The sequence below is a fragment of the Folsomia candida genome, unplaced genomic scaffold (genome assembly GCF_002217175.1).
Source record: "Folsomia candida strain VU population unplaced genomic scaffold, ASM221717v1 Fcan01_Sc003, whole genome shotgun sequence".
NCBI lineage: Eukaryota > Metazoa > Arthropoda > Collembola > Entomobryomorpha > Isotomidae > Folsomia > Folsomia candida.
Window position 1 is genome coordinate 7975107 of NW_019091195.1, and position 19362 is coordinate 7994468.

General features: G+C 37.8%; 3 protein-coding genes across 4 annotated transcripts; 2 read left to right on the forward strand and 1 right to left on the reverse strand.

Annotated features, from left to right (window-relative positions):
* Positions 1-272: 272 nt before the first annotated feature.
* LOC110847642 lies at positions 273-1732 on the reverse strand. Its single transcript, XM_022094622.2, has 2 exons — positions 1253-1732; positions 273-1105 (listed from the first exon to the last, which is right to left on the reverse strand). Exons 1-2 carry the CDS (start codon positions 1352-1354, stop codon positions 716-718), a joined length of 492 nt encoding a protein of 163 aa, XP_021950314.1. The 5' UTR covers positions 1355-1732; the 3' UTR covers positions 273-715.
* A 5718-nt stretch (positions 1733-7450) lies between these two features.
* On the forward strand, positions 7451-9045 carry LOC110846917 (astacin-like metalloprotease toxin 5). Of its 2 annotated transcripts, XM_035850061.1 has the most exons (7): positions 7451-7629; positions 7689-7814; positions 7895-8055; positions 8176-8314; positions 8407-8552; positions 8653-8786; positions 8881-8931. In XM_035850061.1, coding segments are annotated over exons 1-7 (792 nt in total). In that variant the 5' UTR covers positions 7451-7544; the 3' UTR covers positions 8882-8931. The 2 variants fall into 2 exon arrangements, with proteins under 2 accessions (XP_035705954.1, XP_035705953.1); XM_035850060.1 differs by having other exon boundaries at positions 8653-9045.
* A 5217-nt stretch (positions 9046-14262) lies between these two features.
* Positions 14263-16838, forward strand: LOC110847217 (enhancer of split mgamma protein). Its single transcript, XM_022094109.2, has 3 exons — positions 14263-14667; positions 14832-14957; positions 15064-16838. Exons 1-3 carry the CDS (start codon positions 14608-14610, stop codon positions 15757-15759), a joined length of 882 nt encoding a protein of 293 aa, XP_021949801.1. The 5' UTR covers positions 14263-14607; the 3' UTR covers positions 15760-16838.
* Positions 16839-19362: the final 2524 nt, after the last annotated feature.

The window sequence follows — 19362 nt, forward strand, 5'->3', positions numbered from 1 at the left end:
TTAACATTTTCTCAGGCTCTGCAGGAATGTACAAATGTAACGTGTATTGCCTAACCTATGCATCATATTGTAGGTTCAGATTGTGCGAAAAGTTGAGCCAGGTGAGAAGATGATATTAAAATGCTCAATTTTTTTATATGTACTTATGCATGTGAAATGTGAAAACTTGTATTAAATGCCGATATATAGGAAACAATATTGCAGATGGAAATTCCAGTCAATAATATTGCAAAATAAGATGAAATTAAACCAGTTCGTAATTCGTACACATGTTTAAATCTCCTTTACGTCTCTTTTTAACAGAGAATTTTTTATTGTTATTCCGCCATCTTTTTTCATGTAATTATGTCACATTTTACAGAAATGGTTCTTGCATTGCAATATAGGAATAAATGTCGATTTTCTAAACTACAAACTACATCTAGTATCACAGTTTACAAAATATACGAATTCATAAAGTCAAAATTGAATGTGTATATTTCTTTCTACTCGCTACAACATTATTAGAGATCTACTCTGAATAAAATCATAAAATAAAAATAATAAAATTATCGTAAAACTATTACTGATGAGGATCGAAAAGATGGCAAACGGTTGCGACTGAATAGAATAAGATTGTAAATAAATCCTAATGAAAGCAAACTGATTGAAGTAATTGATTAAACAAATTAAAACTCAAATGATTGGTAGAGTTGATTTGATTATATAAAAATATTTAAAAGAATACAGAGTCTTGGCTGATAGTGTCAAAATCCGTGTTGTAGGGACAAGAGGATGAGGATGAGATTGAGGAAGAGACGGAGGACATCAAGGCTCGTTGACGGACGAAAAGTCGGCGAGGTTGTTCTGGTGAACTGTCGTACTCGATTTGTGAATTGATTGAATTTTGTTCTTCCGCATTAGCTTGAGCTTCGAGTAACTCATTAATGCGGTTCTGTTCTTCTTCCGCCGAAAAATCAAAGTCCAATGACATGACAGACGATACTGAGGATGAGACGGACCCAGATTTGCGTTGCTGCTGCTTCTGGCTCAAAAGTCCCCAATAACGGTTCAAGTTGATGCGAGCAGATTTGGCGATTTTTCGGAATGGACTTAGTCTGGTACTCTATAAAATCAAAATAAAAATATCATAAGTATGACTGCGTGTGAATATATTTGTACACGAAAATAAACACTGAAACCGCTTTGAAGAAGCTTGTTCCGAATTAATTTCCTTTAATTTTATCGAAATCTAATCAAAACTTCAACTTACCGGTTTGCTCAAATTTAGTAAATTTGACTGCTGCAATAGTGCAGGGTTGATGGCAGCCACCGGCACGACGGAGAAAGTAAGATCCTTTGAAACATGGCACATTTTGATTTACTTTGTTAAGTTTAGTGGAACACTTTTTTGTCAGGTTTGTAATGGTTCTCGTGTGAGTTTGCAATGTGGTTAAACAACTCGAGAGGAGAGATGCGACGAGATGCGTTGGGGCGAAAGGTTGTGGCAAGAATGTGGATGTCGGAGCAGTGAAGTTCTCTTTTATCATGCCCGGAACGTGTCAGTTGGTCTGCCAAGCACACTCGCGGACCATTTTCCATTACAATATTACGGGGATAAAATGTAAGCCCTTGGATGCAAACGTTGCTCACAACCCACCACCGACCGCCATGCCGTAGGGTCGCCCAAGGGCCTTCCCCAACCACACACTCTCGTTCCTTTCTTCCTTCCTTATTCCTGCAATCTCTCGCTCTCTCTGGGGGCCGATCTATCTCGTGCTAAGTAAATATACCTCCACTGCTCCTAGCGTTGATGCGACCCTTCAAGTACTCCCTCCACATTTATTTCCATTAGTTTTATACGCATCGTAGGTTACCTACATCCACCCGAGATTGGGTTTTAAGTGGAGATGATAATGATGACGAAGCCACCGCATAAGAGAGAGCGGCGGTAGAAAATCCTACTAGGTAGTTGTTACTTCCTAGATAGTTGTATTCTCCTGGAATACGTTTTTGCTGTAGAATTATTATTATTATTATTATCAGTGCTGGGCTATTGACCAAATGAAGGGTCATACAAATACATAGGAAAGGCTCGACCAGGAAAACTGAAAAGGCTGACAGGGTACAATTCCACCACCACCACCAGAGAAACGAAACGACCCCCACGCATTCTTACCGACCGACCCTTGGAGAGCTGAGATCTGTGAGAAAACACTCTCCTCCACGAAATAATCTTCTCTCGAAGGAATGAACACCTGCTCGTGTCAAACATTTACATTAACCCAGAAAGAAAAGTTCCCACACATCACAATCTCCACAATTTATTTATGCCCTCCTACACTCCACATAATGCTTGGTTTATTTGTTATATATACTCGTTACTTACTTCACTTACTTACTTCCACTAGTTAGCTATACCCATTCTTCTCCTTGTTAATCGCAATCTCCTGACGAAACCCATTACAGACACATAATGATCTATTGACCAATTCAAGCGTGCAATGATGCCAATCCTATCTACCTTTTGAATAGATCTGCTCAACAATGCCAATCCAGCACCCTCGTAACTGCCTTAAGAAGGTTTATTGCTGATTGTCCGGACAAAGAACTCGGAATACGTTTTCTCACTTTTACTTGGTTATTGTTCATCTCGAAAAAACGTTTCCACGCTGAAAAATTATCCCAAAGGACATTTTTCATCAATTACAACATTATTACGTGGCCCTGTGTATCTTATAATCTCAACAAGATTCTAAAATTCGATGCCAATCACACAAATAATTTACATTTTGGAAAACTACATTAGCTGCAAGAGGGTGGGGAATTATTTTGTTTATTTGTACAAGAAATATGAGTAGAATATCCACATTGTCTCACGTACTCGCATGACTCGGTCGTAATCAAATCTTGACGCACATCATGAAAATCACACACACACACAACTCTCGAGACCTTTTGTCTTAAACAAGTTGAGGGGGAGGGTGGATTTCACTTGTCCGTGCTTCCATTCTATCACCAAATCGATGTCAGCCCGGAGGAGCATCAGGGTGAAATTGCTTTCATTTACTCCTCCGTCTAATTTACTAATATCACCACAAAAAAAACTCACCCCAACCCCGGCAGCAGCAAGAACAATGTTTTATTGTTATGGGCTGAAAGCTCTTGACTTGTGAGGATTCATTTCTTTTGGGCACGTTTTCCAAGAAAAAAATCTCATTACCATGCAAATCCATGCACCCTTCGTCCTTTATTTCTTGGCTCGCTCGCGCAACGTCCACTTAAAACTTAACACGAACATGCTGCCCTTGATGAGATACAAAAGTAAATAAATACACAGCTTTGTGTGGCTATATGCTTCCCTCTTCTTCCGACAGAATAGAAAACACATTGTGTTTGGGTCAGCCGTTACGATTTTCTGGAAATTATAGCAATTAGAGTGGAATGGAGGGAAACAATGAGAACGGAGACCGTAATGAAGCACGATAACGAAGATGCATGTATGCATATTATATGTTGGGCTTGATAAAGTGAGCTCAAGATATTATTCGGCAGGCAGAGGATCGAGAGGGTACTTGATGCACAGGTGGATTAGACACTCGTGTTATCATGCACACTAATGATGAGCCTCAAGTTTGTAGTTATTTATGTCTTCTGAAAGATTAAAATCGGTAGCAGGATTTAACTGAGGATGGTTGATTAGAAATCAGTTATGTTGCTGGTCCATAATTTTAAAACCGAAGAAAGGAAATTACAGGAGGGAGCTTCTATACGCCCAAATCTATTCAAAGGGTTGAAAATATTAATCCGTTTTGAAGGCTGATTTTTAAGTATTACGAAAATTTGTCATCTAAATATGGCATTTTCATGTCCAGGAAGAACTTTAAGCTAAATCAAGTTATACCGAAGGACGACGATATAGGATTATAATTAATCTCCTCCTGGAAAATTTTAACCTCTTTTGTGCTCCTTTCAACTTAATGATGAGATATGATTCTTCATAATATAGTCTTTAAATTGGAATGCAAATTAGGAAGGCGTAATAATAGTAGCACCGTCCCGATGACCTGAGCCACATAATTCACAGTGAAAAGAAAAAGCTCAAGATCTCTGCCGCATGTGAATATAATCTCATAATCATGAAGCATAACTTCCTCTCATTTCTTAATCTGCATTACCTATGAATTTGTAGTACCTATTTATGTACACGTACGTACATACATACGTGTGTGCATTACGTTTTTCATACCAGGGAAATCTGAGAATTGTGTGCCACTAAAGGTGTGTGACCATAGTGGGATAAGCTATAAAAGCAAAGTCATCAATCGCAAAGACTTTTTAGTATGAAAAGTCAGTTACGAGACCCTAAAATAGAGGGAGGTTGTGCACTTCCATTAGAGATACAGCCATCAAATAGAAAAAGCAATCAAAGTCATTAACTTTGATATTGCCTTTTTGTGGCTGTTAAAGAAGTGTAACCAATTTCATCCCATGACGGAACATGTACCACATTCGATTGGACACACACAGATGATGACGATGGTGTCTTAGAAATGAGGGATATAGTGAAGTGAAGTTTAAATTTTTAAACTCGTTGAGCATATTGGGTATTGAATTTCGTGAGCTCAGCGCACCTACACATGAAGAAACGTTCTTGTTGCCCATAATATTTGTGAAGGCTTCACGGTTGTTGGACGCAGGCAACGCTTGGACTCCAAGCAAGTTAAGTACCGATAAACCGGCCTGGGACGACGACAACGAAGAAGAAGAAAATTGTGATGATGATGATGAGGCTGCTTTGTGTAAGCAGGCGCATATGCTGTCCATGCAATTTGAGAATAGCTGAATACGAAGATGGAGAAGAAGTGGTTTGCCTAAGTGAGCTATAGTTATATGTTTATGGTGTGGTTGGTATTTATACAGACATCGTCTCGGTTTACATTACGGAAGCCGGAGTGAGACGACTTTCCCACGGTTCCACTTTTCCCACGACTGCCAGGCCTTCTGTTCAATTTTCAATACCTCAGCTCGTGCCAAACAAATGGCCAGGCAGGCAGGCATCTACCAACCCCATCATCCAGCCCTTTCTTTACTCCACACACGCAGTCGTAAAACACAACAATGCAACTGTACTGCGCTCGCTTTTTGTCCACTTTTTTTTACCACTACTACCCTCGCTCTCGTGCATTCAGACATTCGTCTGCTATGAGCACATATTTATTTATGTGTATATCTCGAGTTGTGATTGGAGCCTTACGTAAGCGCAACTCTGTGAGGCACTGCATGCGAGCGTTAACATGGGTCTTTTGAAATATGAGCCTGATTATATGTAGACGACGACGACTTTCAACATGCTTAGGAGATTAGTCGAGAGAATTAAGTCTGCGTTGTGCACTTTCTTTCTCATCTTTCCCTGGGCCGAGACACTTATTCGAGTTGATTGTTGAGTAGTGGACGGAGAAGTGGGGTGGGTTTCTTTGAGTTGATCAGATACGCTATTCAATTACATATACAATCGCTCCCTTCGAAATGCTGAGTGGATTTGTGTGACCAGTTATTTTTTATATGTCAACTTGCCCCTGTTTATCTTACACTCGTACTCCTTTACAGTCCGGAGCACTATATCTTTTTATCTCCCGCATTGCATTTCATCCCTTTTTCTAACAATACAAATGTACATGCAATGGCAATAAAGCTTGAAATTAGACAAGTAATTCGAGTAATTAGATGATATTGAGATTTTTTCGTAGTAAGAAAGCAACCAGTCAAAGCTGGTTTTATTCAGTTATCATCGTGGATTCTTAAATGTAAACAAAAATGTGTCAGTTATAAATGCTACACATGTCACACACAGTAATACCCAAATTACTATGCAAAATTAATTAATCATGAAATGGCTCATATATTTATTGCGATATTGGTTCGCCAAATAAAGCGCTCGCAGCTTATTTACAAATAACTTTGCGAACTGACCTTATAAACAAGCAATGTTGTAATGACGATAACATGACCACTTGTTAATGCAACATGTGGATTGGATGAGTGGTTGCATGCATATTTATTAATGTCAGTAATTGCACAGGGACAAAGGAACAAGAGAAATGGCTGGTCAATACATCACCTCCTGCCTCGCGTTCATTCATGAATTTGCGAGTCATCATTCACAAAAATGGAGAGGTTGATTGATCCGGCAGATAGGTGGGCAAAGGTGGAGCAATTTGAATACAGATCAGCATATGTGAACCTTAAGAGTAAATCCGTGGGAATGGGGTTTGACATACGATAGCACGAACACACGCTCTCTCACAACAAATGCCACTACAAAAGTACAATTGCAATCATCCTCATCGCTACATAATAACTCTACCAACCAAGTTTTAAGTAGAATGCCTAAACGCCATATGAAGTGCGGCAGTGATACAGATTGCCTGTTGTTGTTGGCTGAGAATGACTTGGGTGGGAAAACACTCGGAATTCTATTATCCCATAATAATAATAACCAATTGAGAAAACGTGCTGCAAATATGCGATCGTTGTTCATGAATGAAACGCTTTTCCAGGTACCAGTTGCGCTCTTTGTTCTCGCATTGTTCTCCGCATACATGTTTTAAACAGGAACGTCGTAAAAGTCAAGCCACCCCATTGTACCAATTTGTGTGTGGTAGTTGAGTCGGGACGTATAAAAAGTTTTGCTTTGCATGTTTTGGTTGTTGTTATGTTGATACTTGTGAAAATGGGGCAATCGAATTTCCAGTTTGATTGCATCAAATATCCGGTGCAGGTAGAAGGGGAACTCCAGATCGGTGTGTGCATTCAATGTAAATTTAGACTTTTACAATGGATTCATGTGAAAGCATGTGGCATTTTATGGTCTTTGAATTGAAAGGGTGATTATAAAATTAGATTGTTGTCTCGTGCTCGAAAATAAATAGGGGAGCAATTACCATTATTCCTGCCACGCATTGAACATCAGCGGTCGGCAATCAGCCTTGACAACATTTGAATCCACAGGTTCTTGAATTAACTATCTCACATCAGGACATGTAGCATGAGAAAACATGAAACACTACCCTTTTTCACGGGAAATACAAGATTTTTATTGCATACTCTGATTGCATTGTCCCATTTCCTAACAGGGTGTGACTCTGAATTCCCATGCGATCGTATTCATCTGATTGCATGAGAATTCAGAGAGACAAAATATAATTATTCTGGATTAATTCAAATATTTGGTGCCCAGAACACGAGTTGTGGGATGCAACGAGATTTTTTGTCATGCATAATAATAAATAGTAAATATTGGACTTTACTGGTTGAAATTAAATTATAATTGTTTGTTTACTTTGCGTTGAATGGCATCAGCTTATGATTGTTCATAATATGAACATCATATATGTATTTTATTGGTAATCACGTCTGTGGATTGAAGCATCTTCTGCTTGTCTTGTTCTGACCTGGTTTCTCTCTTAATGTAAAAATGTTCAGGATGAGATTTCCAGTTGTACTTATCATACATAGTGTTGATTAAATATTGAATATAAATATAGCATTAATATCGCATTAGGATGTTTACTGAGTTATTTCGTCTATCATCAGTATTAATAAGTTTCATGGGGGTAATTGGCGTTTCGTCTAATTTTACAGAAAAAGGTTTGACATTTTATTTTAAATCAAGCGTATTTCACAATTTGAATAAAAAGGTAATAAAGTTGTTGAGGCTTATATGCGGGTGGACGATATGATATTCCTTCGACCCGAGGCTCGTTCTGGACTTTCACCAGAAAAATTTAGATGGCCGAATGGTATTATTCCATACACAATTGAAAGAAATCTGTGTAAGCATCTCGAATCAAATTTGAACTCGTGAGAGTGCTAAAAAAAAGTTCGTAAAAACTGCATTTTGGAATATGTTCAGCGATTGAAAACAGCGACATGCTTCACGAAGCAATGGAAACCATTGAAGATAACACTTGTCTCGAATTTGTACCTCGTAAAAAAGAGAAGAGTTACCTGCTCATCAGTCACACACAAAAAGGTTGTTACGCTCATGTTGGGTTCATGAATCGTGGTAAACAGGTACATACAATAATCCGTTTCTCATTCATGATTTCATGTAATCAATCAAATCGAATCTTTTAGTTTTGATCAACATTAATTGTGTATTTTGTTAAATCACAAAAAATTAAATTGAACTAGAAACTCAATTTGGGGAAAGGTTGCTGGAAATTCGCCACGGTTCTTCATGAACTGATTCACTCGATTGGTTTTTCCCATGAACATCAGCGAAACGACCGAGAACAGTTTGTTACAATTCGATATGAAAACATGAAACCAGGCAAGTGGACAGCAATTTTTAAAAAGGACATACATTTATGTAATAAAATTACTATAGTTTATAAACCCAAGTATTCCTATTAAAAATTCCAGAGAAGAAACAAAATTTCAAACTTGATAAAGAAATGGGAATGAATTTTGAATTTGATTACTTTGGCCTGCCCTATAATTACGCCAGCATTATGCACTATGGTCGAACCGCTTTCTCCAATAATGGAAAATCCACAATAATTCCCAGAGTTAGTTTGTCACATAATGTGTTATTTGCACACTCATGGACATAAAGAGCACTGATTTCGTATCGCTTTACTTTTCTAATGATTGATTTTGGTTTTTAAGAGAGTATGGGACATTGAGGACTACGCTTTATATGACGAAGTGGATGAGCACGAAAGACCTATAATTGGACTAAATGATGCACTAACCTGGGGAGATATTACCATGATTAATCGCATGTATGAAGACGAGTGTTGGTAAGATATAGATGCATATGTGTAGAGGAGGCTTATGGGGACCGTTGGTTGGTTTTTTATGTTTATTTTAAAATCTCGACAATGTGTTTCACAGATTTTATTCGCGTCGAAAGTTTTTGCCGAGAAATAAAATTAATGTCAACCACGTTAGCATTTTCAAACCGATTAAAGCTTTTGTCTCTTTGGTTAGTGTACACAAGTCGCCACATAAAAGATTTTGTGGCAATAAAAACTACAAAGCTAGTGATGAGAGCTGTTGTAAAAATAAACTAGAATAAAAAATTGAGCTAATATTTTTTATTCGTCTTGAGCATTGTTGTTGTACGTGCAACAGAATCTCCAGCGAAGATTTAGTTTTCTTTCAACTCTTTGTTCAGTAAGTGACACCCTTTGGATGTCAACCACATGGCACACATGGAGGAAAATGCGATTGAGTTTCCAGTTTTTATTGCTAAAATTTTGGAGATTCAAGATTTTCATTGTCTAGCTTTGACATCAAAAGAAATCTGAACAATTTGACTGTAGGCTTTGGAAAAAAAGTACTTAACAGGGCAATGCAAAATTTACAAATGTTCTAAATGTTCATATTATCCTGCGTGGCACTCACTTCTCGTTACAATTATCATCATGGGTTTGGGACGAAATAGTTTATGGGAGTTCGTGGTTAGGAAATGGTTCTGGCTGTTTGAGTGACATTGGCATTACGCTAAAGCAGTTTGCTGGGTATACATACACGCTAGTTCCTTCCCTTCTGTCATTATTTTGTCAATGTCCGGTCATCACAGGCGAGGACCATTTCTAAGCAAATCCGTCTGAAGAATAACCATCCATCCCGTCAACCACAAAGATAAAAGAAAGATTATGAAAGTCGAAAATCCCAGTCGAATGGACCCAAGAAGAATAAGTGGCTTTGCGTTTATTATGACGAGAGTCAGCTACTCTTTAGGCAGACATGCACGTGAAAGTGGGAACATCATCCCTCAAAAGAAAATTATCTTGGACAGCCCAAACACATCAAATGTAGAATCTTTCTTGGGAACTCTTTTGCTGTGGCACAAGACATTGAACATCTCACGTTCTGTGCGATTTAGGACGACTTGTTTTCTTATTTCCTGCTGTGACTGACGGCAATTCCTCTATTTTAAAGTAAACAAATGACCAATGGAAGAAAAATAAATTGGGTTCCAGCCCTTCCTTTCTGTGGAAAAACTCTTTCAAATCTTTTAAACCCATTAAAGCCACAGACAACGATTTTTGCATCATTTCATCCATCCACTTTCTTCATCTAAAGTGTCAACAATGGTTGTGGTTTCTAGAGTCATAGGCATATAGATTGATTGCGTTCTTGAGCATTACGTTCATTCAGGCAGAATTCAACGTTTCAAAACACATGAATACTCAATAATGCACATGTTTGAAAGAATATACTAATTAAATATAATTTGCCTAACAGAATCATGTTGCGTCATGAAAAAAAATGAAATCATTGTCTGGGTCACAACTGCACAAATATTAGATAGTAAAATTAGTTAATAAAAAATCATAAAAAATTCGTAATGTGGAACAAGAAAAAATCGAAAGTCTTGATAACCTATGCCTGCTACAATTTATTATTTATATAAATTAAATTAATTGAGCACACCTCTTACCTGATAATGACGTGGGAAAGGGAAATGGAATAGAAGAGCAAGGTTAAGTCAAGAAATTAGGAGAAATTATACACGCGGATGCTCAATAAATCAGCGACTTTTTTCTCTCGAATTGTGCGATTAGCAATATGCGGTAGGCACGCGTGGGTAAAAACTCAATCAACAAAGTCTTTCTGTCGCACTTGAATTCTAGAGCAACATTTTCACATGCATATAAATACTTTATGTACATCGTGCAACAAATACTTTTACTTTCCTCTGTCACATTTACAGAAATGTCACTTTATAGAATACGTAGTGCAGACATTATTAGCAGAACTACTGTATTGTTGCACTGCTGTAGACTTCATTCACCAGTAAGCTGCGTAAACAATAAAGACGACAAAAACACTGAAGCAAATTCCTCATTGCATTGCACACACTTTCAGAAAATTCCAGCAACTTGACCTCCTAACCCTGCAGGTCGCGAACAAAGTAAACTAATGTACTTTTCGCGCATACTTATTTCGTAAGTCACAAGACATTCCATTCTCATGGCATGGGAAAATGTTGATTCGGCGAAATCCACTACTGAACTAGTAGTTAAATATAATATTGTTATTAATGAAATGAAAACTTAATGTGCGGCGACATTTCATAGGTCAACGCAGTTCCAAATTCTAGTTCAGGGCATTTTCTCCCGTTCCCAAATGTTAAGCAGTCTGATGTGAGCTCTAGACTTTATGATGATGGCATTGCATTATTCATGCATTTATTTGTGGTTTGTTATGACTAATGGCATCCAGTCAGCTAATAGCTCTGAGTTATGGCTAGTTTGAGACGTACGTTTTAATTTAATGAGGAGTTCATGTTTCAATGGTCTGCTAAATAATTTGGACAACCGGCATGAGTCTGGATATTGCACTGCTTTTATTTCCCCTGCGATATGTAGTTTACTATTATTGTATTATTTTTTTATGTTGTAACAACAAGCTCAGACAGATTGTCTTTTCATTGTACGTTTGTTTTGAGAGAGTGGCCGAGTGAAAAGTCCCACGCCGAGATTTTATTGCTTACCAACACTTTGAAAACACGACCACTCATAACTTTTTATGGTTTTTATCATATTTCTGCAATTAATTTGTACCAAACTCATTCTCGTTCCAAAATGTGTTCATATTATTCTTATGAACATGTCACATTCCACATTCTTTTTGAACATTAGCAGCAATTTCTGGACATGCTTTAAAACCCCGAAAAGTGTAATTTTAAAGTAGTATTTTGATTACATTATGCTTTAGTTAATTATTTTATGTTTTCAAGAATATAATTATGACTATGAATACTATGAGTTATTTAAGGTAAAATACTTGATATATCAACTCAAATCAAATTGTCCTCATTATGTATTATTTAACACTTATAAATTGAGGCTTGAGTTTTTCATGCTTTGACATTTTTCCTCTTATTTAATCTCCATGTACATATTTAATTAGGTAGACTGCGAAAATTTAGAGGACCGCCCAATTTATTGTCTTTCTTGATTCTTAATAACAATAGCAAACGGCTTTTGTCATTATTGGGTAAATTTCTGAATATTCCGAAATATATATGACCTGTTACTGGGACTGAAATGACCTTAAGGCTAAATGTATTGTGTACATTGATGGGGTATACGCACTTGTAGTTTGGTCAGTTCCGTGAATTAACAGATCGGTACCTTTTGAAAAGGTTTGACCAGACAGATTTTATTGTTCCAAATGTCGAAATATTGATTGGTAGTTGGAACAAAGTTTGAGTCCACCCTGATGCATTTACAGATTGTATGAAGTAAATATGCCACTTTGGTGTACTTTTGTTGTTGCTTAAATCTCCAACTATAGGTTGAGGGGAGGAATTACTTATTATTTGCTGAAATGGAGACAGATAGACGAGACGAAAAGTCCCATTCTAGTAGAAAGATAAGTGAAATTGTGCGCTACCTTTTCATTATTGATGCCATCAGTAGGAAGAGCAATAATCAAGTGAAAAGTGTAACTACAACTGTTTGGTCTTGAAATTCGAGTCTAATCTTTGTAATCTGCCTGTTTCTCCGATGTAGGCTAATTCCGGCTTAGGCATCTCTCTGTTTGACAAGGTGATTTCGTATATTTTTAGATACCTATTGTTCCAGCTTGTTGTGAAAACTCTGACAGGCGTTCCACGCAACAAAGGTGGTTTGCTTTCTAATAAATAACGATATAAATTAAGTAAGAATAGTAAAACTAATTTTTATACTCGTCTATTTTGAGCTAAATGCTTAGTACTTGAAGTAATTAATTTTTGCAGGAAAAGCCGGAAATTACCAAATAATCTTGTTTACAATCATGGCCAAGATTCACGTTTATTAGACAATTCCCTCGCACAGATTTTTAAGCCACAGTTTAAAAATCCTGAAGCCAAGTAATTAAATACATGTTAATAATACACGTGTGTGTGTATATTATATGGGGACAACTCTAATGCTGTTGTATAATATGCCATGGTCATTCTAAAGAATGAGTGAAGTCTAATTTCTTGGGATTGTTTCATGCACTAAATATGTACGAGTGTTTGCTTTTCAACTGCATATATTCACTGATAAAGTGAGACTGCAAAAGTGAGCGTCACGTAATTATGAACAAAGTACTCAAAGTATTCTGAGAATGGGAGCAGTTACATACACAGAGATAGCATAGCACTTCATTACTACTGACTGCAGGTAGATATTGTCCATGCACTGTCGGGCACTTGACTGATGAGTAAAGCAAACTTAATAATGATCATCCATCGATCGGCGTTTCTTTGTTGGTGCTTAATTACAATGGCAAACACTCGTCTTACTTAAGGAGTCACAAAGTGCATGATGGTGACTAATAGAAAATTCAATGCACAACAAGTCAAAAATGTATAATGTGTCTTCATTTTTTTCACCATGATGATGATGATGCACAATACTCAACAGCATCTATGTAGGAAATATATTTTAGAATTAATAAGTGATTAATTAAGGTACTTATTTGCAAGTTTAAGAAATAGTTGACTTGGCAGTTGAAAACAAACAAGAGGCTCCGTCGCCTATACAAATACATTGTTCCCTCAGGGCATGTCCCTTATGTACAATGCTGGACAAGATTTGTATAGAAATTTGGTCGTGGTAGTCGTGGTGGCATTTGAGCGTCTGCTGAGCGTCAGGTGTCGACAAAAAGTGTGGGAAGATGGTCATTCCCACGACTCCCGACTTCTTATTGTAACCGACGATGATGATATGCCTTTCAAATTCTTCCACAATGCACGTCCAGGGCTAATCCATAACCTCATGCCTACGAAACATCATGTTCCAATTCCTGATTCCGGCATTGTGTCATGTATTCTATGTATGTTTCCGTAATTTTGTTATTTGCCAACCGTAAATTAAAATATAACACAAATAAAATATGTATGCATGCAGAATTTATAGAATTTTGTAAAATCTTGTAGAATCAAAACTTTTTCGCACTTATTTCGTAAATTACTTATGATATCAACAATTTCAAAATTCTGCAATATTTCTCAAACTGTGGGAGACCGATGCTGAATGATTTGATGTCACTTCTAACCTTATGACCATGAGCTAATAGACCTTAAAAATATAGCATTGTTGGGCCCCCATCCACCATCGCATTCAACGCTTGACAACTATTTGTATATGGTCATCACTCTAACTACATACTTAACTGCGATCGGTCGGGCTGTGAGACACAGTCACCTCATAACATTAGGCTCAGTCAGCATTGCATTGGTGTGCCCAGTATTTATAATGGCATTAAAACTTGTAGGAGTACCTCACTTATTACACACAGCCACCAGTGCTGAAGCTGTGCGGTAAATAGTCTGGGAGCATGATGAGGATCGTCAGTCAGCGTGGTAGGGAGCAAGTGAACCTGCTTCGAGCTAACCTCTAGTTCCATTCCACTCTCGCCTTTTATCTCCGAGAAATTAGTTGTCGGAAGTCATTCAGACTCCAACGCACGACCAGAACGCAGTGCAGGCAGAGCTCTCCAATTTTAATGTAGTTTCAAACATTGCTCAATAATTTACTCTTCCTAGAGAAGCTATAAAATAACTGGGTTGTTGGCCCAGCTTTAAGTGTATTTTTTTTGTGCGCGGACAATCAGTCGTGTGTAGTGACAATCATGGCAGCTACCGTTGCTCAGGAGGAACAACCAATTTCCCGGACTTATCAATACCGCAAGGTAATTTTTATAAATCTTAATTTTGTCAGATTATTGAACCACGTAGAGAAATAGAGTGAGGAGAAGTGTAGTACGTTCATAACACAAAAATTGTAAAGCACAGTGAATTGCGGGAATTTGAGACTATTCGTTAATCATCATTTTCTCTTCGTTTCGATCAACAGGTAATGAAGCCAATGCTCGAGAGGAAACGCAGAGCACGGATAAACCGGTGTTTGGATGAATTGAAGGAGCTACTGGTGGGAGCACTTCAGAGCGAAGGAGAAAGCGTCAGTCGTCTGGAGAAAGCGGTAAGAACATGACAACACTTCGTATTTTTGTAATTTTTAAAGTTCTCGGCAATGAATTATTAGTTAAACACTTTAACTAATTTGCATATGTAATTTGATTTATCAGGACGTATTGGAACTCACGGTCCGCCACCTTCACAAACTACGAAGGAGTCAACAATTAAGTGAAAATAGTGCTGGCGAAAGATTCCGCCAAGGATTTGTTCATTGTGCAAATGAGGTTTCCAAGTACATCTCGTCCGCAGTATCGGCCACTGCTGCACCATCCGCCTCCTCCCTCGACCTCACCGTCTCCACCCGACTCGTGTCTCACTTGGACCAGTGCATTCGGTCAATCGAATCTTCGCAGCTGCACCATCAACAAATTCTTCACCACCCAAATGCGATGCCACCACCAATGCCACAAGGATCTCCAAGAACGTCTCAACTTTCCCCGAATGGATTCCCAGTCTCAATGATGAGTCCGGTGGGTGGGTCGCCAGGAACTGGGCCAGGAGGTCTCAACATTCTAACCTCGTATACCCCACCCTCGTCCCCAGTGTCCTCCTCGTCCTCGTCCCCCAACAGCAGTGGGAGCAGCAGCGGACCAGGAGGCCCCCACCAAAAGTTGTACTACATTCCCTCATCCGCCTCATCAACAGGTAGTCTCAGCCCAATTCCACCCGCACATTATAATCCGGTCAACAACATGTACCCTGCTGCCCACTTGATGGGAGGACCGCAACCACTTTCTCTATGCACCAAATCCCCCAACCCGGATGAACCTTTCGACTTGTCCAACAATGTTTGGCGTCCGTGGTGAAATAATAATTTTGGTCATTTTACTCGACCAAATAGTAAATGTGCCTTTAACTGACGGCTATCAAGCCAGGCCCCAAAAACCCACTTGTCTTTCAGAATCAAATCAGTGAGAAACTAGAATTAAGATGCTATATACTTATTTATATTATTACATAAATAGCTTTAAACTTCCCCATACACACATATTTACGTGCATACAATGACCAAATAGATTTTTATAGGGTCGCACCTACCTATTATTTAACTGCGCCAACCTTCTTATTGACTACATATTTACATAGAATGAATACATCGAGTTTGTTCATAAATCAACAAAATATTTTATAGAGTAATAACAGTATTTATCAGTTTAGATAGTTAAATATAATTAGTTGGATAGCTAGATGTTAGTCACGTAGTGAGTTGAAGTGAAAGTAGTCGTATTTTTCTATACATACTTACATCACAACTTGACGGAATATCGGGAATGCGTGCAGACAATCAAATCATTAATGTGTAGGTTAAGAGCTCAATATTCAGTGGGTAACTTACTACGTCCATAATGAGTGACTGTAATATTAATTATCTTGTATTAGTTAATTTATTTATGTTAAATACATACGTAGTTAGTTAGTCAGTTAATCAATCAACACACAATGCCTATCATAGCATAGGAAAATACGCCGTGGACAATCAGTTCAATCAAATGTGGACGTTTTATGGTTGTTTGAAATGAAATCAGATCCCTTCGTTCGATCGAGGGGTTAACATAATCACTCATTTCAAACACCAGCGTCCACTTCTTGATGTGATGTACATAGAAATATAATTTACAAGTCTTGTTATCATCGCACTTCTTCAAGCACGCACAAATCTCTTTGCTTTATTTGATTTTGTATCAAGTCACACACACACAGTGAACGACATTTAAAGTACATTTAAAGTATCAGATATCTTAATGTTAATTTACATTGTTGTTTTGTTGTTGTAATGGAATCGTCAACAGTTCCGATAGTCAATTGATCACTTATGTAATGGTTATGTATTTCTTTGCGAATCATTTTTGGTATTCAATAAATGTGGATCTCACGTTAAAATTTATTTATACTTGCACGTATCAGTGTGCCCCAGTTTACTCATCCCTTAATTTGGTCCATCTCTCTGTACATTATCATCTCATGGTCGTTGGCTGCATCATTTTCTTGCATTTTACAAATTTTGCATCGTAAAATAAACCAACTGTTCATTACACAAATGACTTTTAGGCATAAAGACATAACAAGACAATAGAATCAAGCACTCGTAAATTTGTCTCATCTCCTCCTTCACGCACTCCTTGAATTTCTGTTGATAGTCAACCTACAAAAAAGTCATTACTTAAATATAGGCACCATAATATGCTTGCATGCACAGTAGTTAGCATCGTGATGAGGCACACTTCCAACTTGTGATATAGACTTTTGTGAATTTCCAATGCAGATTTTAGCACTTTCGCCAAGCCCATTAGCAGAAGACGGTCTACTCTTGAGATTTCGTAAGGTAGCTCTCCAACCGCCACCAACCAATGGGAACAAGTCACACGTTCTTTGTTCTGTTTCACCGTCTATTTCGCATCTCGAAATCTTTCTGAAGGGGAGGTAAGCCACTGCCTCTTTTGCTCAAGACGTGGAACGCTAATTCTGCTTCAGCTCTCATGTTTACCGTGCCGTGCGGTGGGCTGTCATCTTCATCTTCGTCACAAAAGTCACACGATCGCAGCAGTTTTTGATTTGACTTTAGCCACTAATTGCAATTAACACTAACTCACCAACCAATCAATTATCCCAGATGCAGCCAGAGTTTAGTTGCTACTCATTAGTTGCTCCTTATCCCTCTTTTAATTTATAAAAGTGGTGGTCAAATTAGGCATCCGATTAATTTAACTTTAGCTGTAATTGTTTTCGAAGAAAGACCAATAGCACAATATTTATATTTACATGCCTATTGGTTGATGATTGTTGACACTGTTGACAGCGAGATATTCAGTTGAAATTTTGACGTAAATATGTGCATGTGACATTTGTCACTTCTCATGGCATGCCGATATGATGATGAAGGCAAGATGAGATGAAGTAGCAAAGTGACATTATGGTCACACAGTGATAACTTTTTGTAGTAACAGATGTTTCAAATTTAATAATAGTAAGACATACTTACTACTTAAATACTTGTGAGTGCTTTGAGTAAATTGATGCTTATGGTATTCATTCGTATGCAATCAGCAAAGAGACCACCAACTTGAGAAGTGACGTTTGAAGAATGTCATGAATTTCTTAAATATTAACGATTTCTTAAACATTGTTTAAACTATTTACTACTCCATCACTCACTTGGTTGTGCTCGTGGCCACCTTCATCATCATCGGCTGCCTCACTATCTTGCACCACAACTCGCAGCCATCAGTCAATTGTTTAGATAAAACACATCGTTCGATTCTTAAGTCAGTGGTCATTAAGTATTGGACATTTACAAATGAAAAATGTTCACCAAGGAGTGAAGTACTGTTCTGTGTATTTATCATCCATCCACCATCACAGCATCGGAACCTCTTTGGGCAACCGCCACTTGACCAAAGTAAATAGAAATGAGAAGAAGAATCTCCTGGGAAAAGCAAACAGACGCGATTCAAAGATCAGACAAAGCAAAAGCCTCTTTCAATCTGAGATTTTCAAAATCTTCAAATAAGTCAAGGATTCTATAAACAGAGAAGCATGCATAGCCATGAGTGAAGGGAGGGCTGTGTCGTTTGGGCACATGATCACAGACTCTTCATGCACTTGTTACTTTTTACTTGGTTACTTTTATCCTTATTTATCTATAATAATTACATCGTCGTCTCGCACCCTCCAACTGATCTCACCATATCCCCTGCAAAAAAAACAATTGAAGTGCATCCATGATGAATCTGCATATAATGGAGGGTTGGTAAGTACAGTAAAATGAGATGAGATGCTTTGAATAGAAAAGGCAACAGATGAGCATTATTTTCTACGTCATCTTTGAATAAACAGTGTGTTGGTGGGGATGAAATTATAAAAAAACTAGCCAGTTTTTTTGTAACTCACTCAGCTCTAAATACATGTACATATACGTAGTAGTAAATGTGTACAAATCAAGTCAAGTCTAGTTCTATTAAGAAATGATCATGGGAGACGGCTCTTAAAGCATTTTCTTGAGACATTTCGTGTTAAAACTTGGTATGATTTTCTCATGATACGACAATTACGATGCTGCTTGGAAACTTTCTGGAAACTGACTGTCGGAGGAAATACATATTAACAAAAAAATCATTGTCTAAATCAAACTTGTAGAATATTTAGTTGGATCAATCGTGCTCATTTGCGTAGCGTATGTACATGTGAGAAGCTGGAGTGAATTGAAACATTGGTTACGTACTTATGTACATATAATAAAAAGTGAGCGATGAGAAAGCCCTGTCCGTCAGATAAGAAAGGAGAATCGGATCCACATGTTGAGAAAGCGCACACACGATACAGCACGTGCTAATGTTTTGTTTGTGCATAAGTTATCCATCCTCCTCTTCTTCTATCCACCTCTCTTTCTCTCATGGTGAGTGTCTGCCCTT

What these genes read in the sequence shown, in the direction of transcription:
- LOC110847642 (XM_022094622.2), bottom strand. Translation starts at nt 1,354, where the DNA reads ATGTGCCATGTTTCAAAGGATCTTACTTTCTCCGTCGTGCCGGTGGCT. An exon ending in TACTAAATTTGAGCAAACCG is followed by an intron (nt 1,106 to 1,252) that starts GTAAGTTGAAGT and finishes TTGATTTTATAG; the next exon opens with AGTACCAGACTAAGTCCATT.
- LOC110846917 (XM_035850060.1), top strand. Translation starts at nt 7,545, where the DNA reads ATGTTTACTGAGTTATTTCGTCTATCATCAGTATTAATAAGTTTCATG. An exon ending in ATATGAAAACATGAAACCAG is followed by an intron (nt 8,315 to 8,406) that starts GCAAGTGGACAG and finishes TAAAAATTCCAG; the next exon opens with AGAAGAAACAAAATTTCAAA. An exon ending in AATCCACAATAATTCCCAGA is followed by an intron (nt 8,553 to 8,652) that starts GTTAGTTTGTCA and finishes TTGGTTTTTAAG; the next exon opens with AGAGTATGGGACATTGAGGA.
- LOC110847217 (XM_022094109.2), top strand. Translation starts at nt 14,608, where the DNA reads ATGGCAGCTACCGTTGCTCAGGAGGAACAACCAATTTCCCGGACTTAT. An exon ending in GGACTTATCAATACCGCAAG is followed by an intron (nt 14,668 to 14,831) that starts GTAATTTTTATA and finishes TTCGATCAACAG; the next exon opens with GTAATGAAGCCAATGCTCGA. An exon ending in TCAGTCGTCTGGAGAAAGCG is followed by an intron (nt 14,958 to 15,063) that starts GTAAGAACATGA and finishes TTGATTTATCAG; the next exon opens with GACGTATTGGAACTCACGGT.